The 25,450-nt window shown below is 40.5% G+C and overlaps 1 protein-coding gene across 1 annotated transcript in view; it reads right to left on the bottom strand.

Annotated features, from left to right (window-relative positions):
* TAFA5 (TAFA chemokine like family member 5) overlaps positions 1–25,450 on the bottom strand; it is a 620,084-nt gene that overhangs the window by 159,148 nt on the left and 435,486 nt on the right. The window contains exon 3 of the mRNA XM_078656900.1: positions 11,180–11,307. Coding sequence (XP_078513026.1) covers positions 11,180–11,307 — 128 coding nt within the window. The remainder of the gene's footprint in view (positions 1–11,179; positions 11,308–25,450) is intronic.

Here is a 25,450-nt window from a genome sequence, read left to right on the forward strand (position 1 = left end):
GCTCCGGGAGTTCAACGTTATAAAGCAAACTTGCAGCGTTCTTCCTGGTTTGGCAATTCGGGCTGTATTGCTTCTACCGCAGCAAGGGCTAGGATGATTTGTAAATGGATGTGTCTAATCTGAGGTGGTACAGAGGGCAAGAAACATGGAATTGGATCAGGCCTTGAGTAATTACCAGTGACAGAGATTAATTCAAGCATCTAATAAAATTCTATATTTTGAGCAGTAAATTTGCAAATCGCTGCAGTGAAAATAAGGGACATATAATTAGAGAAATTACATCAAATTGTAAAATTTGTTTTTGGGGATTGGGAGTTACACTTATATTAAGTCAAAATCATTAATTATTCAAAACAACCAGTCTATGTGAATTGACCTCTTCAAGCTTGCTACGATGGAGTGCATCTAACAAGATATTAGTGTTCACCCTAGCAACAGTTTTACCTTGGGCATAGTTCCTCAAATGGATGTCAAAGTTTTCAATGTAGGATGCTTCAGTTGATGAGGACAACAGAAGCCCAGATGAGGTGAAGATGGGATCTCGGTGAAGCCCTCAGTTTGCAGTTTTGTGACAAAATATCCAAGTGGAATCAACTTGACTTCTCTAGCTGCCAATAGTGCTTCACTGCCAGTATAACTTTGACTGTTTTTCCCACTGGAACACTTAAGCATAGAATTTCGTTTTTTTATTCTAGAGCTCAAGAGACTCCAGGAAGACAAGGCAAGATGTGATGGCAGCGGATTCCACTGAAGAACATACACGTTGGTTTCTGGGTCGTAGTGACATTTTAAATTTTGTTATTAAAATCTCAACATGGAGCAAAAACAGAGGTGGCAGTACTCACAGCACTGAAATTATAAGTTCACATTTGCTTGCTCCTTTTTTGTTTGCTCACACTGTGTACCTTCAATGTAGCTCAAACCTTCCAGCGTGGATTCTCTCTGTATGGCTCCACCAAAGCTTTGTTTCTTGCAGGAACAAGCTCAGATTGGGACACTACAAGAAATGTGGTCCCTTTCCATGTAGCCATGAATCCCATATGAATATGACACACCCTCCCAGCATAACATATTCCTTGGGGCACAGAGATAGGAACACACATGGACTACTGGTACTGTTTTTTTCTTCACAATCTACAGGGGAGTCCAAGTTATCTATTGTTCAGGTATTATTGCCCCTCCACAATTTCTAGGAGATCTCAAGTAATTTATTGATCAGACTGCAATCAAAAGTTCTCTATGGCACTGAATAGGACCACCGCTAATCAGAGTGCTACTTTGACCAGTTCCTTGAAAAAGCCCCAGGCCTGCACACCACCTGGGAGTGAAACATGTTGGAACAAACGTGGTTCAATCCCCGGCCCCAGAGGCAGCTCAGCATCAGCATCATGTGACTCTGGGCAATAGCTCACTCAATCTCCCCGATGGCACCCAGCGCCGGGATACCCTTAGTGGTGATATGTCGCACTTTTCAAATCTGGAAATCTGGAATGAATTATGCAAAGCAGTGATATATGCATCTTATGCTGGCCTCTGATTTTCTGTGATCCGGGCCTTCGAATTATAGACTACTGCATAACAAGTTTATATCAGAAGCGTCTGTACTCCACCTATCTCAGATTACTGTACTGCATGTGGTCAATATCAGATTTATGTATTGCAAGCAATGCATATCAGATTTCTGTATTACGTGCTGTACATATATCGGAGGTCAATGTTCCTTGCATACATAGGAGGCTTATAAACTTACTATATAGTTATCCTGATCTCTAAATAGGAACATCATATAATGTGCCTATGACAGATGAAAGTTGAACTGGACAAATAGTTGTCCATTTAATATTCATACTCCTGAGGCCTGTGGGTGAGTATCAATTGGTCATATAAGTTGCATATACCTGAAACCTGAACTGCTGGGCATTCACTGTCCTCAAAATATGCATTTGTCAATGGTTTGCAGTACTGAGCTAATACCAGTTGGCCATGTAATATGAATATGCCAGGGGCATGTAGGACTGGGCAAATATTAGCTGCCCACATGATGTGCATAAACCAGAGGCTTTCACAACTTGACATGTATAATAGGCCATCCAAACAGAAACCTGCACAAGTGGGCATTTCTGACTCGGGTATGTGCAGGTTGCAGACCACCATTATATGTGCTGTAATGCTTAAATCATCTGCACTTCTGAAAAGTTTAATTTGTAGGTACCACAGCATTACATACTGTTCTTAAGCAAAGGGTCAGTATTCTATATTGTAGGCATATCTGTGACATTGCATTTTACATGAGCCTATGCAATGATCGTGTGTCAGGATTTTCAAAAACATTATGTGGGATCATAATGTTTATTCAAAAATACAAATTCAAAGTTTTGAGTATTTCAAATACCATATGAACTTTGCCAACGTGTTGTGACACAATTTTGTTTTTGTCTACGACACTTGAGAGCATGTATTCACATACTGTTAATGAACATGTTTCCTATGTCTACGTAATTGTAACAGTATATAACTGACATCAAAATGGTGCAAAGAAGATTGAGAAAGGGTTGTTGCACAGCCAAAATGACTATCTTTGATTCACCAGGTTAGGCAAGGCCTGGTTCATTAAACAGGTTATTACTTTCAGTATTCAAGAGCATGCTCTCTTCTTGGGGAGAGTTGGGAGGTGTTCTCGATGTTTATAGCTCTTGCAGTTGCTCTTTTTACATGCACCACCAGTGGTCAGGTGCAAGCTGGTGTTGATCTATGCTATGATATATGCACATTTTGGAGACCTGATATGTGCATATTATCAGAGGTTTTAGATGTCTATATTGCGCATATTACAAGACTGAATGATGTGTATAAATCAGTTACTTGTTGCGCATATGCCAGAGAGTTACATATTGTGCATCTAGCAGGGTCAAATATATTATTCATGTGACAGATGCCTTCATAGTGATCTTGTACCTCTGAGCTCTATAATGTCAAATATACTTTGGCAACAAAATTTACATATATCAGTGGAATGCAAATTCCATAAAATTCTCAGGTTAAAAGAATTGAGAAGTGTGTAAGGTATGGTACTCTCTTTTACTAATAGACTGGTCCAAAACAGTTTAGGGTGTTATTTGAAAATCAAGCCTGGGGAGACCCAAAATGCAACAGAAGTAGATAGTCATCGCAGCAATACTTTAGAGTCAGGCCTTTCATGATCAGAAAAAGTTAATTACCTTCAGTTCCAAAAGTCATGACATCCAGTCTCTTTTGGGGGTTTGCCTTTATTTTATTACGATATCACTTGAAAACCAACATTTGTTTCAAGTCAACCATCATATTACCAAGGTAAGAGTGAGAACAACTATAAGTTACGCTGGCACCTCCCCTCATGACTATTGCTTCAATACTGACTTGATATAATACCAGTTGGCACATGCAGTGCACACTGCCACTGGTTTTGTGGGTTCACTTAGGCATCCAGAACCAAAGTGGGCAAACGTACTTATTCTAGACAAGACCTCTTTAGCATTGCCTTCAAATACCAGCTGGTTTTCCTTGGTGACTCTGAATAAATATTCTTTAAAATGTACCATTTGGCATTTATTTTTCTACACATTCCTTGTGGGGGAGATCAGACAACCCTCTACAAAGTTGTTCTTAAATCTTGATCATACTTTTGAAATGTCACTGGCCCACTGTCAATGACATTTGCACAATTTTATACTAATTTACCAATAATATCCTCAAGCGATTCCCATCAACATTTCAGTAAAGTTGTTTTAAATCCTTTACAATTTTGACAAATGAAATTGAACTTAGAACAGCCCATTGTCAACATCTTCTGCTAAGAGATCAGTTGGGAGAGACCCCTTTGTGTGCCATATCTGGTCCATGTTTTATTCTTGGCATTTTGATACACGTCCTGCTTCTCCTATTAAAACTCTATGACAGCAATTGCCATAATGAAAAGAAGAAAAATATGAATTGAATGAAATATTCACACATGGAATGGAGAAACAAGGCTGAAAGAGGAAGAGAGCCTGTGTGTTGCAACTTGTAAAATCTTAGAAAATGCTAAAAAAGATCATTTGTTGCAGGTAACTGCAAAAGCTCAATCTCTGCAAATATCAGCAGTAGCCAGAATATTCTGCTTAGTTTTCGAGGGAGCAAAGTGGAACAGGCCAACGTATGGTTTTGAAACATAGGTAGACTGCTAACAGTTGAATGGACTAGATATGAGCAAATTTTGCAACTCATTGTGCCTTGCTCAAACATACAACGCCGCATATCCTCAGAAAAGAAGAGGAAGAAATTTGCCAAAATAATTGAACTTTTCTCAAGAGTAAGTCTTTTACTAGATGAAGCCACCACTTTAAATAGGAAAAGTTCTTTAATTGTGTACTTGCAAATACAGCTACCTGGCATGGACTCTCCAGCTAATATTTTTATTGACCTCATTAAGCTGAGCGGTTTGTCAGCTGCTGGCATAGTAAACAATTTACTATCTGCACTAAAAAAAGATCCAGTTACTACAAGTGAGGACTTTCTTTCCAAATGCCTGGTTTCGGTTGCCTGTGATGAGGCTTCAGTGATGTTTTGCCGCCACCATGGTGTTATAAGGAGGTTGCAAGGAAAAAACTCTCCCAATATTGCAGCCTGGCCTGCCCAGCACATTGCCTAGAACTTGCAGTTCAAGATGTCATGAAAGAAATTGGTGCTAAAAATCATTTCAATAACCTACTTGATAAGCTGTAGTTTCTACTTGCCACATCTGTTAAAAAGCGTTTGGAGACAACAGAGTGTGCAGAAGCTCTTGACATTCAGCTTTGCAGAATTGGTAGAGTGTTAGATACTCGTTGGGTTGCATCAAGCTTCAGAACAGTGGAGGCTATTTGGAATGCTTATCCTGCCCTCTACAAGCACTTTACTAGTGCAGCTGATGATGGTTTCCATGGCAGCTCAACACAAAATATGTTCACAGGCCTAGTTAGACGGTTATCATCTATCCAGTTTGTTGCTAATCTTGTCCTCATGTATGATGCTCTTCAGGAGTTATCAGAGTATTCACTTGAATTACAGAAACGTGACTCTATAATCATGCTCATCGAGCTATTTGTCAGCAAATAGCAGTGTTTGAGGCAATGGTAGACGGGCAAGGGAACCATTTCTTACAGTGTAAAAAGGCTTAGAAGAAAATATATTCCAAGGTGTAATGCAGCACAAAGGAAAGACCATTATCAAAAAAATTGAACAGGGGCAATTTCTTCGCAGTCTTGCAGAAAATTTAAGACATTGTTCAATGTCTACAGGAGGTACTATTTGGAACGAAAAAAGGTATGATATACTGATATTAGTGGAGTGAAAATTTTACACAAACATAACTGGCCTGATAAACTACCTGCTCATTATGGTGAAAGTGATATTGAGTCTCTGTGTAAAATATTCAACATTGGCTATTGAGAAACTATACGTGCCTACAGAAAGTATAAGGAATCTGGAGGGAAAAAAATCAAAAGGCAGTTCAAGGAGATTTTGACACACTATTGCTACCAGTATAGCAGAATGTGAGCAGGGCTTTTCTCAAATTAATTTTATATGCACATCTACAAGAACATCAATGCTAAAACAACATTGTCTTTAATGTTTTTAAATATTGGTGACCCCCCATTTAAGAGATTCAACCCCACCCCTATGTTCAGTCATGTTCAGTCATGGTTTGCAAAAAGGATGGAGAGTGACTGATGACACTAGGAGTAAAGCAAGGAAAGAATAAGACTTTGAATGCATAAGCAATTTAGACAACAGTCCGTGGGCTTTTCTGCAATTAACCTCTGCCTATGCCCATCTTCTTATAGAGCTCTGAAGCAGAGCAGAGCAAATTGATAGCTAAATTCTCAATAGGCAACCACAATCTACCACCAAGGGTCAGAATGATATTGTATACATCAAGACTTTGGGCCATTAAGTGGACAGGACCTGGAACTTTGAAAGAGTGATGAACAAACTCAAATATGGTAAAGCATCAATAGACAGCTAAAGAGCTAACATATTTGATCTAATGAAAATCAAATATTTCTCACTGTAGGAAGAGACATAAAGCAAAAAAGAATGCTACACTTATGGAATCAGAGCACAAGAAAATGTTACACCCTTGCTTTACCTCTTAAATAAGAATATGACTGGTGATATTGTTGAGCTGAATCACGAAGTGAAGCAGAGTTGCACGGCATAAACCTGTACAGAATATACTGAGAAATGGTAGATTTCTGAGCTTGAAAATTAGATAGATGGCCATTGTCTGAATCGATAGTTCAGCAGAAATCATATAAAGGGCACAATGGTCTGAGACAATCAAATTTACATAAGTACCAAAGAGACACAGACAGCAGACTTCTGTGCAAGCTGTAACTGAGGCAAGAGATGTAAGCCAAATATTAGTTCTTACCATAATCAAGACACAATAATCAAGACACAATAAAAGTGGAGGACACAATTGTTGTGCACCTATAAACCTACATGAGGTGGGGGAAATCAATTTAAAGTGCTGAGTTGGGGAAAAAGGGATGGATAATAGCTTTGGATGTTCTAGTGATATTGTTGGTCACCTTGCCTCCTTTAGACATGGCTACTAATCCTGGCTTCAGCACATGACCAAGCGTGTTGCATTTACAAGAAAATACTATTATCTTAAGGTGACTCAATGTGCATATATGGACACATTTGTAAAGCGTTAACATTTGTAAAAAACAACTGCATAGAGTATTGTCAACTCCTACCCCAAGAACATCTCACCACATCCCTCCCCAGTGCATCTGGGTTTCTTCATCTGCCAAAGCTGGATCACACATGCAAACTTTTTCTTTGTAAAGCACCTCACATTAAATATGTGTTGCTACAGTAAAAAACACATCAACCACCTTTTTTGGCTAAAAAACAATTGCTTTTTTTTCTTCTTGTACTAACCTCACTTTTCACCCCAATATTTTGATTAAAAAACAGTCCTATTCTGAGAAATGACAACACATAAATATACAAGAAATTGGTTTGAACAATGCTGATTGATCCATTTTGAATAGTGAATCAGTATCTCATAATTTGAGGGATTGGTGTGTCCTGAAATGTCTGTATAGTGGAGGGCACTGAAGGCTGAATGAGCCTTAGGTCAGGCTTCGGCGTGAGGGAGTGGAGCAGCCGCGATATGCATACAAGTGTGTGTTTCATGAACAGATGGCAAATGACTTCTTTGTCAATCACAGGTAAATCAATAATACCAATGTTGCATTGCTTTTTCAATCACATTAAATAACTTTGTTCGTAGACACATATCATATAGCATGTTCCTATGCCCTTCTAAAACGTATTGGGTTTTTTAGAAGTTACTTATAGCAGTTCACAAGAATGCCGAAAAGACAGTCATGTTTTAGCCATTTTAATTTTTTCAGAGCATAATTTGATGATTCTTTTCAGTCAGTGTACTTTCGAGACCCGGGTTGGTGTTTAACTAACTTGTGCATTTGTTAGTCTCACATTCATTATATAGTCGCTGCCAGAGCAACATTTCTGATGATATCTTGAGTCACTTGAGCAGTCGATAAAGATTCTATGCTCAAATTTGTTTACAGAGTCCACGTTTAGCAACATTTATTGCCACTATAGAGGAAGGTTGGGAAATAAGACATGAAGCAAGCAACCATTACTCAGGGGTTGAAAGATAAATCAAGTTTTTTTTTTAATTCTAAATTCAAAATGTTGAATTTTGAAAGTGCTACAAATCTAAGAAGAACCCTTATCTTTTAAGGAAAGGGTAATGTTGGACCTGGCCCTTTTTGCAGGGTTATCCTCAAATATTTTCCTCTCCCTTTTTCCGCCTATGTGTCTAACCTTCTTTTGTTGATGTTAGGACTCTGGGCATTTACCCCTGATGATCAGTGCTAAAATGCACATGCTCTCTCCTCTTAAACATGCTATGATTGGTTTACACCTGTTGGGAATATTTTATTTATCTGCAAGTCCCTTGTAAAGTGGTTTATCATATACCCAGGGCCTGTAAATAATTGCTAATAGTGGGCCTGCAGCTGCTTGTTCTACCCACAGACGTAGCCTTTTAAACCAATCTCAGGTCTGTCACTGCAAGGCCTGCAAACACTGTTTACTGCCACATTGACTTGCCATTTAAAACTACTTGCCAAGCCTTAAACTCCCCTTTTGCTACATGTAGGTCACCCATAAGGTAGGCCCTAGGTAGTCCTATGGGCAGGGTGCAGTGTACGTAAAAGGTAAGCCATGTGCCTTTATTGTGTGGCATGTCCTGGTAGTGATAAACAGCCTATTTTATTTTTCACTGCTGTGAAGCCTAGTCCTCTCATAGGTTAGCACTGGGAATTCTCCTATACATCTTTAAGTGGACATTTAGTAGCGTTGCCACAGTTGGTATGTTTAGAATGGTAGTTATAACTCCTGCTTACTAGTGTAGCTGGATTTCACATTACTATTTTGGGAACGCCACTTTTGGAAAGTGGACATTTATCTGCTTATGGTAATTTGTGATTTGCAACGTGACTCCAATCCACGTCTAGGCCTAGAGGACAGCTACACTTGGTGCATACTTTCTAGACTGTCACAAAACAGAAAGTGATGGGTGTGACAGGGGTTACATCTGCATGCAGGTGCATACTGATGGTCTTTCTGGAGTGGGAGGGGGAGGCATTCACAATTTTCAATTGTATAGGCTGTGTTCTGCCCTCAACAGAGGGCTGATTTACCCCCTACTGATGTCTGGAGCCACAGCTGGGTTGAAAGGGACTGTTGTGCACTTCTAAAGGTTTTGTGAAGTCATCCCCTACATCAAAGACATTTTGGAGTATAAGTACAAGATCCCAGATGCTTGTTTCTGATCAAGAGAGGATCTGGATTGGTAGTTCAGGCTAGCCTGTTCCCAGGAGGAACAGGGTCAAGATTGATTTGCAGATGGCTGGGCCCAAACTGGGGTCGTGGGGTGAGCATATGAATGATGGATTAAACCCAGATCTTTGTGACTGGGGGTTGCATTGTTCAGCCTTTCGTCCATCATTAGTTCCTTTTGCTTTTGTTGCCCTAAGTGGGAAGGGTATGCCCAGATGAGGGTCCCATGCTCACTGCAACACTGGATTCAAGCTAGCCTGGCTCATAAGGGGTGATGCCCCGAAACCGGTCCCAGGATGCTTGTTTCCAGTCCAGGGAGGATCTGGCTTGGCAGTTTGAGCTGAATTGTTCCCAAGAAGAGGATCAGGACTGATTTTCATATGGCTGGGTCCAAACTGGGGTGGCGTGGTGAGCAAAGGAATGATGGATTAAACTTGTATCTTTGTAAATGGGGGTGAATGTTGCTTTGTTCAGCATTCCATCCATCATTAATTCCTTTTGCCTATGTGCTGGCCTGCCGCCTTCCTATGTCTTCGTGCCCAGTGCTGCTTGTCCTGTATTCTTCAAACTGCTTAGCTCAAGGTGAGATTTTTTTCTTTTGGCATCCATTTACTCTGCAATATTATGTGCAGGCCTTTTTATTGTTCCTGCCTGAGATGAGTCGAGTGCCTCACTCTATATGTGCCTGTGTCCCTGGGAGTAGGACCTCTATGTCCCCTTTGAAAAGTGTGCCGCACAGGCAGTGTGGGAATGAATCCATGAGCCACCTTGATTCCTTAGCTTGATGCCCAGAAGGGCGTTGCTGGAGCACAAGAAGCCCTTGCATGGCAAAGAGTGCTGTCTCAGCCTGCCCCTTCTGAGGACTGATATTTGTGTGGTATGACAACCAGCCATCGGGATCACCCCTGGGAGGAGCCCTGGGTGTAAGGAGTATTGCTGCATCAGTGTTGCTTGGGCTCAGGATGGGCTGCCGAGTCTGCCCCAATGGACAGCCACCCCATGCTGAAGTTTAGGAGGTACTGGGTCAAGACCCATAGTCCCATGTGATCCCTTCAGTCGCACTGCGAGTTGTGGGTGGCCGACATTGGCTCAAACACTCCATCCCAGAGGATCGGCATTGTATTCCAGTGATAAAGTGTAGCGGCCCGTTCTGCAGGCAGCTCTGGCTGAACTACACCTCCACTCATTCTAGTGGCCCCATAGAGGGTGTTCTGTGGGCAATACCCGACTGGGACCATGACATTCATCCTAACAGCACTCCCAGGAAGTCCCTGAGAGAATGGAGGGTGTTTTACCACTTGGGATGCACATGTTGCAATTCAGTTGTTTTTCTCTAATACAACTGGAAATATTTGCACTATGCATTGCATCAGTGATAAATGATTACACCATGATTGCTCTTGCATTGAGATTACTCTTGCTCCTTTTGTGAAATCCATCATTGTTTTCTTGCTTTCAGAATAGTGTGTATATTTCTCAATAGGGGTAGTGGGAAAAACATATAAAGGGTCCCCGTAAGACATTCATGGTGATGCTTAGCAATTTCCTAGAGTGCAAAGTAGTTATGATTCATGCATAAGGTGGCAGTAGGCTTATAATGTGCTAAGTACTTTTGATTCAAGTTGTTTTTGTCTGATGAAATATTATAAATATTTTTCATGTAATCATGTGTGGAATCTCTTTTGTGGTGTAGTCATTGTGTTGCTTTGTGAGTGTTTTGCGCAAACACTTTACACGTTGCCTCTGATGATAAACCTGACTGCTCTGTGCCAAGCTACCAAAGGGTGAGCACAGGTTATCTTTGATGTGTAACTCACTTGTCTTGTGCTGACTAGAGAGGTGGGTTCTGCCTCGCTTAAGTGCATACCCCAGACAACCAGAAACCCCTTTTCTAACAGGTATAAACTCCATTTGTTTCTGAAATAAACAAATGAAGCAGTCAGAGGGTTTGCAACTAATTTATACAATTTATTTAACACATATATAAAATGTAGGTAATATAAACTTTTAAAGACAGTGGGTTGTGACACATTATGGGAGTCAAACAGGGGGCAGAACTGAATAGTTTGCCCCTGAGGAGTAGGAACATTCTAATATCAAGATTATTGGCACCTATATGTTTTACCTCTGATTAACCAGTGGTAGAACTTACCAGAAATAAATCTTAATGAAACTAATTTTCACAAGGATATATTTCTATCGGTATATGTATTTGCAAAACTGTGGCATTAGTATGAGAAATACAAGTAAGGACATAACACATGCCATATTGATGTCTTTTGAACCTACTTACCGTAGTCGTCTTTATGCGCCCGCCGGGCTGCGTACAGGTCCAGCCTGATTTATTGATTAACAAGTCACAGCCTTCCTCTTCTAAACATGGAAGCATTTCACACCACTGTTTTGTTTTTATGATTCTCGCTGTAAGAGAAAAAAAGAAAGAAGCACATACATCAGCTAAAAGCAATACTAAAACTGTACTCAAGTCAGTACAAATTATTGCTGTGTATGTGGAAGCAGAACAGTGGCTCCTTAGGAAACATGTATTTATCATGAAAAACATAGGAATGATGCACCAGCATGAAATGGAATCCAATGACTCTTCTGGATCTATTTCCAACATGTTATGTCAAAGCCACTTTGAAAGCTACATTTATTGGTAAACATACCAAACACAAACATAACAAGAACATTTTAGAGAAGACTGCTTGGGGCAAACATGCTTGTGCTTTCGAGTTTTAGCCTAGGCAAACCCACCAGAATCCTCTTCTTGTATGAGAGGTAATTTTCAGAGCATTCCATTATGGCAACAAAGGGCAGGTTAAGAAATTCTTTTTGGACTCCAAAAGGCTCCCCTTCTCGCTTTAACAGCTGAATGGATGCCACCTTTGAGCTTTGGTGGTATGCGTTGGGGGCTGGACTGGTGTATTAGGCCCATACCCTATGCTATATGGACCTTTAATTAGTTATCCAAAGTCCAAGCACTGTCTGTGACTGCATCTCTTTGAGGTTGGACCGAAGGAATCATTGAAACACATTGTTCCCCATCCCAACTGGAGCAGCTAGTGACATTTGAAAGTGGTGGGCACATCCAGAGCAGCACGTCTCTGGGCTCACGGAGGGCTAATGGGTAACCTAATAATACCACTGTACCCCCATCAAATTAGTGTAACTGTCACTTTCAAATGTTACTAGTGGCTCTGGGACCATATAAGTTCCAATAAATAGAGTAATAGTAGCATCTGCCAGTCACAGCCCAAAAAAAAGAAGTGAGGTATGAAGATCCAGGTAAACCACATTAATGTGTAATTATATGTTTCTATAGAGCTTTAAATTAGATTTAGAAAATAATCTCCCAACTTCCTTTACTAATTACTTTGACAGAATTTTCCATAAAGATGGCTTTGAAAGATTAGGGTTTGAACAGCATTAGCAGTGCAACAATCTCATACCCTGACCACACACACAGAAGTACATCCTCTGTTTGCATTTCAAATCTCTCGCATAAAGGCATCAAGCAAGTTAAAACAAAAATAGCAACATAACAAATGATACTAACAAAAGTACATCAAAAGAATCAGCACAGCCCCAAATGACACAGGGCCACCTGTAAAACCAACGTCCAGTTTTTATGCAAACAATATGTTGCATGCCAGGACTTGTAGTGGCACTTGAACCTGGTACATATGGCCTCGAAAATCCAAGCATGTAAAGCGCACATACTTGGCTAAGAATATTAGAGTTGCTGGTGGCGTTACACATCCCTTGTGATAAATAATATGTCACTGGCGCTGTGCAGGAGGTGAACAGCACCACGCCAACCATTGAGGAATAAAAAATGACCAATCACTGAATGCCTTTCCCCCCCAGGGCTCCTCAACACAGCGCAGGTTCAATAAGCCTGAAGTGTGCATGTCAGGCAGGTCCGAGTAAGGCACCTGTCCAACCTGACATGCACACTTGCCTTCATCCATGCTGCCTGTCAATAAGTCGGATTGGCCCTGCTGTGCTCTAGACTGCCGACGAACTGCACAGAGACCAGCAGTAAACATTAACTTTAACCCGTTTGCTGCGTGTGTTGGCCAACGGCCGTCACGAGCACTACCTCCGTAGTGCTGCGCACGTCCGTTGGCCGATGCGGCCCTGCCCACGCATGGAAACGACTGCACCGCGGCGGATTTTATGCCGTTGTTAACAGGTTAAATTAACAGGTGCCCTCCATTTGGTAGCTCGTTGGTGCTCATGCGGGAGGGAAATGCCCCTTTGTCTTGAAGGAGGAGCCACTCCTTCATCCCAATTGCCCTCCTTCAGATGGTGGAGGATTCTGTCATTTGCATACAGCGTGGCCACATGCAACTAACGGTGCTCCTATATATGTCAGCACACTTCATAGTACAGAAGAGACTTGCAATATCTTCTGTTATACAGTGTGTTGTGTAGGAACACAACAGTGCAAAAAGAGGCCTGCACTTCTTTAACCTTAGGGAATCAGCAACTGTGTGTGTGTGTGATTCAAGTTAACTTTTAAGTTTGGGCATTATTTATAATTTGGAAGACAGAAGAGGATGTGTCCTAAAGGCCTGAGTTGCCGACTTTGGAACTGGGGAGCTAGGTTTGAGTTTCAGCATCTGCTCAACATTCTGGGATTCTGGAAAATCTGCTAATTTCCCTATGTCTAACCATAAAAATAAGATTTTTACAATGTATAATATAATTTGTAATAATGTAAAGTGCTTCAATACAATCGGGTTGAGTTTGCAATATATAAAGTGTGAAAACAAAACAGGGAACTCAGTCAAAACGTGATGGATATCCCTTCTGCCGAATTACAAGTCCCAAAAGGTAAATGCAGCTTTATTCCAGCGGAAGGGACATTTGCCACCTTTGCGATAGAGTAGTCAATCTACCAAACTTTAAATAAATCACATACAGGCTTATTTATGAGAGTCTTGCTCCACCGGACTGTCACTTTTTCTGACGCTCTGGCAGTGCAAACCTCTCAACCATATCCATGAGGCCAGGCAAAACCACTATGCATTCCTTTGAATGGCCTCATAAATATGGAGTTAGACAAAGCAGTGCAAGTCACTGCGTTGCCTTACTCTGTGCCAGGGAGGCATTCCCTGGGAAGTGTGGTGGGCTTTGGCATGCAGCACCCATGGAATTTGAGGCTGCCCCAGATTTACTTAACCACGTAATCTCGGGGAAGCGCCAAAACCTTAAACCTCCCTAGGGGCGGCGTAACAAGGAGGAATACTTGTATTTCTCCTCTTTTTTTCCTCTCTCCATGAGTGCTGAATTCTGCAACACACATAGAAAGAATGCTTCTCTGGATAGTTTTTTTTTGTACAGGAAGGTTCTCCTTCCTGCACAAAAGCAATCCTGCATGCAATGCAGACAACCTTGTACCATGGTACAAGGATGCATGCATTGGTGATAGGGAGATAATTGTGTGCCAGTGCAGGGGGAAAGGACAGGGATGCAACGTATTGCATAAATACAGTGCAGTCCTGCCCATTCACATTGGCATAGGGCAGCATAGCAAGAAGACTTGCGTTGCTGCCATATGCCAATTCCCCTTAACAAAAAAAACGTGGGGGCTCATTTATGGGACTTTGGCATAAGGCAGAGCAGTGCAGCAATGCACCATATTTAAGCAATACAGTGTTCCTGTCCTTCTGCCTGCTCTGGCATAGTTTTAGCAGCCTAGCGCCAACATCGGCACCCTTGCACCATGATGCAAGATTTCTTTGTTGCAGACAGGATTGTTTTTGTGCAGGAAGTGGCACCTTCCTGCAGAAAATAAATCCTAAAAGGTGTTTTCCCTTTTTCGAACAGTGATGCAGAATGAGACACACATGAAAAGAGGAGAGAATTTATAGAAATAAAGTTACTTCTCCTTGTTAAGCTTCAATTCGAGAATAATACATATTTGCTGCTTCCCCGGTTCACATGTTTTTGTAAACCTGGGATAGCGTCACTTTGCTTGGGTGTTGCATGGGAGAACCCAACGCCCATGGAACGCCTCCTGGGCACAGAATAAAGTGACGCATTGATTTGTGCTGCGTCATCTTACTCATGATTTATGAGGCCCCCAAAAGCCACACAGGGTGGTTTTGCGTGGCTTTGCGTGGCTTCATAAATCTTTATGGGAGCCCTGCGCCATGCATGTTCCACATTACATGGTGCAAAAGTGACTCAGGGCTCTCATAAATAAGCCCCTAAATTTTATTAGGAATAGGAATATTTTGTAATGTGCCCACTAAGCAACACAGATAACAACTTAATGTTTTACATATTTCTTTTAATACTTCTTTGCACAGAAATAGTCTCTGTGTTTCCATTTTCAGCAGTAAAGATTAAAAAACAGTACCGCCCAAAAACGATTTGTAGTTTTTGATTTAGAGGTGCTAATAATCTTCAAAGCAGTTGAGTAAAATTAATTTAAATCAAGAAGGCCGTTTATAATAAAACTTTGTTTACAAAAAAAATGCATCTAAAAAAGTGAACTACATTAGCAGAATCCTTATACTACGTACTAATTTCTACGTATGAAATTAGTTGATTTATTCCGTCATAATCCACACCTCGGTTTAAGTAGTGTGCTATTTATAGTGTACCGGGATTAATAATTCCAGAGGACTATAAAATTGCTGCGCTCATGCATCGACTTTTGTATTTCTAAAGTAAATAAGTAGCATCTCAGATCATGAATTTTTGTTTTCAAAGCAGCCTTTGCATTCTAGTTTTGCATTAACAAAGCCTTGGCGACAAACAGCTCGGCGCCTGATCCTTTCTGCACACAGTGAATGCATTCATTATTCATTCAGACAGTCCCCAACTGCTGCATCTATGCCTAATCTGCCGGCAGGAAAGCAGCTTCTTTTTGTGACAACAGAAAGTGAGATAAACCTTGTACAACAGCAATAAATACACACAGCCGGACCCACCCGCACGCGCGAGGATGTGCGTGATTAGAGCACGCAGCATTGCTAGGAAATGCGCTTTAGAGTCTCAGAGGAAGTGGTCAACGACTCCGCTTTGCGTTTTAGTCTATGACGTATATTTCTTGTTCAGGATTTTGTGCGTTATTATGAAACATGGAAGACTTCCGAATGAGATACTATCTGTTAAATACTGCGGGGCTGAAGAACCGGATAGAGCACAGAGAGATCAGTGTGTATTATCAAATACAACGCAGCAGACATGACATCCATGGTGAGAATGCAGTCAGCAGGAGATCCAAACTTGGATATGTTTTTAATATGAGACAAGGAAGCAATGTACAGCAAAATTGTATAGGGGTCAGAAGCCGCGGTCGGTAGGGGAGTACCTGCTGGGGCGGTGATGTGGGGAGGGGGAGGGGCAGGGTGGGGGTTAGTAATGTATGGATAATGGAGGTTTGCAGGTAAGTAAACATTTATATAAATCAAACAAATGCAGTGCGCGCAAAAAAATTGTTTGATTTATTTAAATGTTTACTTACCTGCAAACCTCCATTATCCATACATTACTAACCCCCACCCACCCCCCCCACCCCCACGTCACCGCCCTGGCAGGTACTCCCCTACCGACCGTGGCTGGGGGTCAGCCCTAATCACCCCGCATCACATGGGCTACACACAGAGAACAGAAATTATTTTTTGTAATGCGTGAAAAAATATATGCAAAGCACGTCCAACAATGATTACCTGAATTAACCATTGGCAGTTAATACTTGATAACAAGTTTATATTATATACAAACACGAAATTATATTCGTCCTCACTAGATTGGACAGATGGCCAAATCCTGCATGTTGTCACACACAAAAAAAAATAATAACAAAAATGAGTCAACAATATTCCATTTCCAAACAATTGATCAAAACAGCAATTAACATTATTACACCATCCTATAACGGGTCATTTAAAAAGAGTATTCGTTAATTCTCAGTCCTCCTTTAGGTATTAATGATGATGATTTTCCAATTACTTTTATGCACAATCCTGTTTGGAGATAGTCTTTAAAGAATGCACACAGGAGGAAAATCCATATCCTCTTCATTCCTTTAAGTGTGTATACCAATTGTCATTAACACAATGTTGTTGGATTTGTAGAGACTTCTGCGAAGAAGGAAGCAATGTACGGCTAGAAGCCAGAGCTTGTATGCAATATATTCTGTTAATTATAGCCCGCTATAGTCCATATCTGTAAATATCAGTATTCACTTCTTGACCACTGCCCTCTTAATTTATTATTTATTTCCAATATTTACATGTAGCGCTAAACTAGCTTCATGTAGCTGTGAAACAGCTACAGAACATAGTGGAATGGGAACATCTCAAAGACAAGATACTCTACATGGGACAGTGAAATGTGGGCGGGCTCGACTGCGGGAAAGAAAAAATTGGTTGACAATAAGCAGGGCCACTGGAATTATGCGAATGAGCCGTTGAACAGAAGGCCTAAAGAAGCCAAAATTCACCCTCTGCCAAAGATATTTTGAACTGATATCCAAAATTCCTAAGATACTGCCATCTTGTTAAAGGGTAGCCCTGTCAAGCACAAATAATGTTCTCTTGCATTGTGATATAGGAAGACAAGAAAGCAAATGTTGGTTTGCATGACAAGATGGCACAGAAGTGGACACAAATGGGTGCCACAACTGCATGAAGAAGCACAGGCAAAAAAAAAATCCTCACGAGTTTTGAGACAAATTTGAGGGACATGCAGTTAGATTGCCACCATGGACATAGAAAAACTAGAAGCATAGGTGAACAGAATGCCTCCCTAATGCTTGACGAAACCAACAAATGCAGTAAATCTACTTGATGGCAAGTGTTGGAGCTTGGATGTTCAGACCCACACAACAGTTAAGTTGGTCTACAAATACTGTAATCAAAGAAATGATGCACAGGGAAGAGCAGAAGCAGGGGTTTCATAAAGCAATCTTAGGACTCCACCTGGCACTGTTCCAAAAGTAGTGCTAAATACCCCCCAAAAGGTGTCATAAATATGGGTAAAGGAGCACACAAGAAGGCGCATTTTTATTTTGCGTACAATTTTCCCTTGACTGTTGTTGGAGCACAAGATGTTCTCCTCTGCCCCAACATAAGTGTGACAGGGTTGGATGTTTTTTTGGGGCTTTGTTAGTAAAAGCTTTAGACAACGTGGTCATTCCTTTTTCATTGTGTATTACCCAAGTGTGCCACTTAACTTCCAATAATGTATCATATTTTGTGCATTTCGATGTACAGTCAGTCAATGACCAATTAACAACAGAGAACACTGACATCGCTGCAGGGGCACCTCAAATGTGAGGTGCTGTACTAAATTAATGAGGTCGATGGTCCAGCTAAGACTAGATTACAGAAACCACAGTGCTATTAGGAAGTGAGGTTTGATGTAATTCAGAACCTATAGTTTGTTTCTGATTATCTGATATTTGACATTACATATATTTAGAATGTGACTTAAAAAAGTGAATTAACTTAATAAAATGTTTTTGTGACATTTGTGAGGAGGAGCTTTGGTCTCCAGATGCAAAGGTAAGGAACAGGACAAGTGGATGATATTTCCTCCGCACCCAATGCTTGAGTTTCGACAAGAAAGATAATAGCCTACAGTTCAAGGAGATTCTACGTGAGACGGGGTGGGATGACAGTGGCTGGAGGAAGCATGCAGAATGCCTGATCCAAGGTGATCTAACCATGCTTCCCATTACCAATCTACTGATTTCCATTATCCACTGTAGTATTCTATTGTCCCTCCATATGCCCCTGCAATGCCTCAGGGAACTCAACGTGTGTCTACATTCACTCTTGTGGTCTATGACAGAAGTAAGTCTGTGAGAATTGGATCCATGTTGCTTTTCAGGATATACCAAAAAGACACATTTATAGAGAATTACATTAAATGGATCTTGATAAAAACACTGGTTAACCAAAAAATATGCTGCGACTCTGACCATGTTGAATCCAAGGTGTTTTTCACAGAGGAGGTGAGGGGGGAATAGAGGAGGATGGGTGAGAAGGTGAGAGAAAGAGAGAGAGCAAAGCCAAGTAATTTGCATGGCTAATTATAAGACAGTGAAAGAAAGATAACATGAGTGAACGAGTAAACGGAGAGCAAAGAAAAAAACAGTAAAGCAAATGCAATTGATTATAATTACCTGTGCTATGATGCTGGTTATGACTTTATTATCCGTAGAGTCGTGCAAACGGAACACTGGAAAATTGAAAGTTCATGATAATTCTTGATACATGGTGAGCACCTACTAATTATAATGGTTCCATTATAGTGGAGAAACATGGAAGAACAAAAACCCAAGCTCCCACCATTCCAAATGTTTGTGGAAAATACTGATACTTTTTCAGACAGTATGTTTTGCAATAGATATTTGTCAAAAGCTATTGTAGATATGCAATATGCAATATCTGAATTTTGCTTGCAAAAGGAGGTCTATTATCAGAGTACATTGTGGGTTACCAAAAAAATAAATAAAACAATACTGGAAAACAGTGCTACACATTAAGGCCATCAGAAGGTTACAAGTAACTGCTGGATAAATAATCGTGACTGATAAATTCTGACTCCACTGGGTTGAAATGTATAACTACCAAACAATAATGAGTTTTCACTAATTATGGGGAACAACATGCATATTTTCGTGCTTACATTACCAAAATCTACATGTTTAGATTTAACCAGGATTTTCTCCTAAAAATTAACAGGGTTGACCTGCTGAAAGTTTTCAGGAGGACTCCATATTTGTTGCAATACTCATTATCAGTATCAGAATTTAACTGCTAACTCACAATGAATGCCATATAGGCAAACAGAAAGTATGAGTTTATTCTCTCAGATTTTGAGTCCCGTGGTCAATCTCATTTAAAAGTTTCTGAAATCACTTAGAATGCTCTATAAAAGAATTGGAAGAGGCAATGGTTGCAATACTGAAAATCTGGAAGTGCATAAAACGAAATGGCACAAGTGTCACAAAAGCGATAGAAAAGATGAGTGTGGAAGAAGGTAAGAAGTCTGGGAGAGGCTCCTGCGAAGGACCGCAATATGTATCATAGTGAATTAATTCAATAGGTCCGGATGAAGAACGCATACAAATGAATAAATACATTTTTCTCATCAATTTAAATACATTTCCTCTCTTTGCACAATCTTATGTACACAGAAGAAGGCAGTTTTTATTTCCCAGCCTTGCAATAGAAATATTAAACGCAGTGGCAGAAATGTATGGCCGATTCACTTGGAGAGCTCTGATTAAAAAAGGGGACTGTAGAAGTTTTCTGGATACATCCCTAGTCTGGAGGAGGTTTATGCATACTTATTCTGTTTAAAGTGTGAAATGGCGACGACGCTGTAGTCAGTGACACAGAAAACGTGGTTCAAAGTCTTCATCATGCTGAGACAGCGCGTAATGGGCTTTCTTCAGCTAAAAAACATACACCCGGGGGGCTCCAGTGGCTTCACTGATCAAACTTTCAACTGAAAGATCTTACAAACAATATCTCAAGAGTGAAATGAAACAGAAAACAGCTCTATAATGGGCGCAATGTTTTATTTATTTTTAGTGTGATTGGGTTTTTAGACGCATTTGTCATGTCAGGAACTTCCATTTTGGTGTCATTTCAAGTGTAATATGCTCTAAGGGAGTGGTGAGTGAAAATAAAAACCTGCAAAACCCAAACCAGAAAGCACAAGGGGAAGTCTTTCAGTCACAACGGCAGGATTGTAGCCAACATTGGCTCGAGGGGAGTGTGTGGCCTATTCCATCACATTTACTGCTGTCTTTGGCTCCCCACCCAGGGTGAAGTGGCCCAAATTCTTTATTCGTACTAGGTCCAATGGCATCAATGCTATGCTGTTGCTAAACGGAGACCCGGGGAAACAAACATCTGCAATGCAATAGGTCTCACATTAACGCAAGTTTGAGCTATTGGCATTGTAAATGACAAAGCCTTTTATTTATGTTTTGGTTTTTAAAACATAAATGAAGGGCATTGTCATTTACAATACCATTTCCTTGAACTCTCGCAAATGCAAGACATATTGCATTCCAAATGTTTTACCCTCCTGCATACGAGAAAGTAATTGAATAAAATAGTTCTTTCAAACTAAATAAGACATATCGTGTAACAACCGAAGTAAAAGGGCCAGCCCTCATGGGAGGTTGATTACAAATGAAGACAAGGCGGTACTAAGGAGGGACTAAAAACCTAATAAAGAATCAGAAGCCAGCATTTACGAGGGACAATGACACAAGCCAATCACAAATATGTGTGGAGAATGGGCGGGTTTCAGGTATACTCAAATACAGCATGGCTCGCAGAGCAGTGCATGCGCTGCACAGGCTCGCCCTAAAACGGGGCTTTTCTGGGTTTGGGGTTACACGTTTTGGCTTTACGTAGTATATAAGGATATTCATTTCAACAGTGTACTGATCTATATAGGAATACAAATATTAGTTGTGTATGCAACATTATGAAGACAACCACATTATTTACCCACTTTATCTGGATCACCTGATTGAATACGGATCACAATTAAATATTTTATGAACTTCCTAATGTTAATTCAGATAAAATCGTAGTTTTCTGTTCGTCAATCACAATGCAAAAAAAAATGTGATCCCTCGCCCATTTATTTAAAAAACGTAGATGTTTTTCTGAATCCTTATCATTGATACTAACATGTCAGGGAGTCACTCCTGATTCCACTCTAGCATTAGGCTTACAAATTAACAACATAGGCAAATCAGCCAATTACCATATGCTTGCACTCACAAAGATCAAACAATTCCTTTCTCCTACTCGCCTAAAAACTCCAGCACTAGCGCTCATCATTTCACATCTTGAATTTAGTAATCCTGAATTCGCATTTTCGCATAATTTATTTCTGGTACCACTGAAAGTTCTTCATCCATAGTGAGACTTTTAACATCTATAAAAATTATGACTATATTTAGCTAATCTAAAGATGCCTTTGCTCACTGCTCATGGAAGCTGACATTAAATTCAAGGCTAGGTGTCTGACTCACAAAGAAGTTTATTTAAAGAACCTTCATTACTTTCTGAGTTTTCTCATCGTATCTGAATACCAAATGACACTCCTATCTAGACACTGGTGTTATTTAGCGGCCACCAAACTTCAAATCCTCCCTGGAATATAATCAAATATTTACTGGGGTGTCTACTTTATTCTAAAGCTACTGTCTCTCAACTAAATGTTACTTTTCGTATTCCACCATTTACAGTATCATTTGTCCAAATTGTGTCACAATCTTGGCCCCAGGTTACGTATCATTTTATTTAAGGTTTTTTTTTATAAACAAGTTATCATTTTCAATGTATTTTACAAAAATGTTCATTTTATATTATTTATAATTAAAAAAATGGGGAAATAATAAAATATAAAATATTTCATATTATTGTGTATGTGTTCTACGTGGTTCCCTGCCTCCAAATATTTTCAATGGGAGTGTGTTGCAGTATCAGTGGTTAGGCATGAGTGATGCTCGACTTATTCCAAGTTTGTGCTTGAGTACATGTAGCCTCTTTAAATAGTAGTACTAAGAAAGTCGATTTAAATGTGTATTTTTCAAATTGCAATTGTTGTACTCATGTGGGTGGGTGTTTTATATTAGCATGGCCCTCTGAAACACCTCCTTCAACTTATCTTAACCCCAACAATTTAAGAGTATCTATACCCCATTTTTTCACCAGTACCCCTCACAACTAAATTGCATACTAATGTGTGCAAAGATCTCCTCCAGTGTGGCATGGCTATCTTTGCAGAAAATATAGACAAAGCAAAGGTGGAGATCTCTTCCAGAATTTTGTGAATTTTATTTTGGAGTACCTAAAGAAGTACTATTTTAAGTACCCCAAAATGGCTTTTGTGAATCGGTCGCTCAATCCTCTAGGTCAAAGCCTAGACATTAATTATTGCACAAAGCATCCATAATAATAAACCTTAATCTTAATAGTTAATGATATTCATCATTAATTTATATTTAACTAACTTAGCATAGCTCATTTTTAGCTTGAAGGTATGAGGGGGACTTGTTAGTGACATTTTTCATGTATGTAGCACATCATTTCGATTCAGGCACATAGAGATGCAGTGATCCACTTAGGCCACAGCTCCTCGCTATAAGATACATCAAAATAGAAATATGAGCTTTCCAGGTAATTCCTTCAAAGTGTGCTTTATAAATGCACACTTTCTCTGATTGCTGCTATGTTCCTATGTTATTGTATGTTTGCATTTATCAATGGAAACCAAGATACAAAAACAATTTGTCTTCCACGTATAGGGCCTAATTACGATGTTGGTCAGAGTTTTCTCCAACGGACGCCGCCTCGGTGTTGAGCCGCCCGACCATAGGTTGGCGGTTTCGAACACCGAATTAGGATGCGACCACACATGGTGCAGTTGCAAACTCCCATTTCTCAATGGAAGCTTGTGCGGTGGACGGAAACCGCCCACAGCACAAGCTCCCATTGAGAAATGGGAGTTTGTGGAAATCACTGCACCGTGTGACAGGCACCTCATGGTGCCTCACAGTGCAGGGATTTTCAGTAGGACACCATAGGTGCCCCCAGGCCCACAATTGTAGGCTGTTGGTGGATGGGGGACCTGCTAGGGCCCTCCAAAGTGGCTTTCCAACATGGAAAACAACATCATAATCCCGACGACAGAAAGGCCGTCTTTAAGGGATTATGGCACAGGATAAAACTACAGGAGGTAACCAGTAAACCCAGTTGAGACCTAGGTAATAAGTGTATACCACAAATAACAATGTCCCAACAAGTAATACTTAAAGGCAAATATTTAAAAACATACACAACATTTGCAAAAAGAAAGGAAACAGGGAGACATCAATGATTTTTCAATAATTGCTAAGAGCAGTTTGTATTAAAAATGGTTTGGAAAAAAGTCCTATATTACATTGAATGTACATGTAACCTGTACAAACTTGGGCGCAATTGTGCTCGAGAAAGAAGTGAAAGACGCTAAGTGTCAAGTGAAACCAGAGAGAGGCGGTGCAAGAACACTATGATGTTAATATTTACAGATGGACATTTTTGGTGGTTCAGATTCATTTAATAACAAGCATTTGCAATGCAATAGGTCACCCAGTTGTGAGAGTTTGAGCTATTGGCATTGTAAATGGCAATGCCTTTTATTTATGTGTTGGTTTTTAAAACATAAATAAAAGGCATTTTCATTTATAATGCCAATAGCTTAAACTCTCGCAAATGTAAGACCTTTTGCATTGCAAATGCTTGTTGTAATTTATGGGGGGCAGTGCAGGTTTAATTAAATGTGAAGGAGCAGCCGCAGCAGTCAAGTTTACAACAAAGAAGCTGGTTGAAGGGTGTTAAATTAAAATATATTTATATATAAACAAACTGGATTGGGGGTGGGTGAAGTAAAAGACCAGTTTAGGGTCAGGGCATCAGCACAGCATAGGGAACCATGATTTGAGTGTGGAAGCAGGAAACAAAGGAGAGAACAATAAAACACACACTTCCAGGGAGTGCTGAACGAAAAAGTAATAAAGTAGTTACCTGTGAGCAGTGCCAGGATACAAGTCTTTCGATTGAATGGATAGTCAAGAAGCCATGCTTCATGGGACAGACAAACACAAGAAAAGGAAGGAAAATCATTGAATTATAAGAAGCAAATGAGAGTGGAAAAAATTGTAAGCTATTGTAAGCAATGGGCTGACCCAAAGACCACTGTAAGTAGTAGAACCGTCCACTGTCTGTTTTTATTTATTTTTTACTGTTTTATATAGCGTAAACTAGACCCAAGATATTGGTATCAGAGCGTTTTACATCAGCACCAGTTTCGCTACAGATGGACACATTTATTTTTTTTGTTTTGTTTTTTTGTTAGGCACGTGGAGATTATGAGATTTGCCCAGAATCACAGGATGTTGAGCGTTATTGCCGGGACTCAAACCCAGTTCCTCCCCTTAGAGGTCGACGCTCTAACCATATAGACAACTAAAAGCTGTCTCCAGAGAAGACCTAAAAATTAAGGAAGTGAGGTCATCATTTCTATGGGCATTCTGCCTCTTGGGTATGGCCCAGCTTATGTCCAGCATTCCCATAGCTTGTCCAATTATAGTTTAGTCATGGGTATTCTGCCTCTTGGGTATGACAAAGCTTTTGTCCAGCAGGGAGAGCTTGTCCAATTAGGCCAATACGGGCGTCCTGTCTCTTGGGTAGGGCACAGCTTGTGCCTAGCATGCCTGGAGCTTGTCCAATTAGTCCAGCAATGGGGGTACTGTGTCTTGGGTGGGGCCCATCTTACCTCCAGCAAGGGCAGATTGACCAATTCATGGGCATACTTCCTCTTGCGTAGCCCCCAGCTTGCACCGGGTAGGCCGAGAGCGTGTCCAGTTATTCCAGCCATGAACAGATTTCTTCTTGGGTTGGGTAGGGTACGGAGGTCCTGCCCTGGGCACACTCACCCCGCCCTACCTGCGAGTAAAGCGATGGCTGCTCACTCAATGCCACTCCGGGCCTGCTCCGCTGCACTACATAATGTTTTC

The sequence above is a fragment of the Lissotriton helveticus genome, chromosome 1_1, assembly GCF_964261635.1.
Source record: "Lissotriton helveticus chromosome 1_1, aLisHel1.1, whole genome shotgun sequence".
NCBI classification, from domain to species: domain Eukaryota; kingdom Metazoa; phylum Chordata; class Amphibia; order Caudata; family Salamandridae; genus Lissotriton; species Lissotriton helveticus.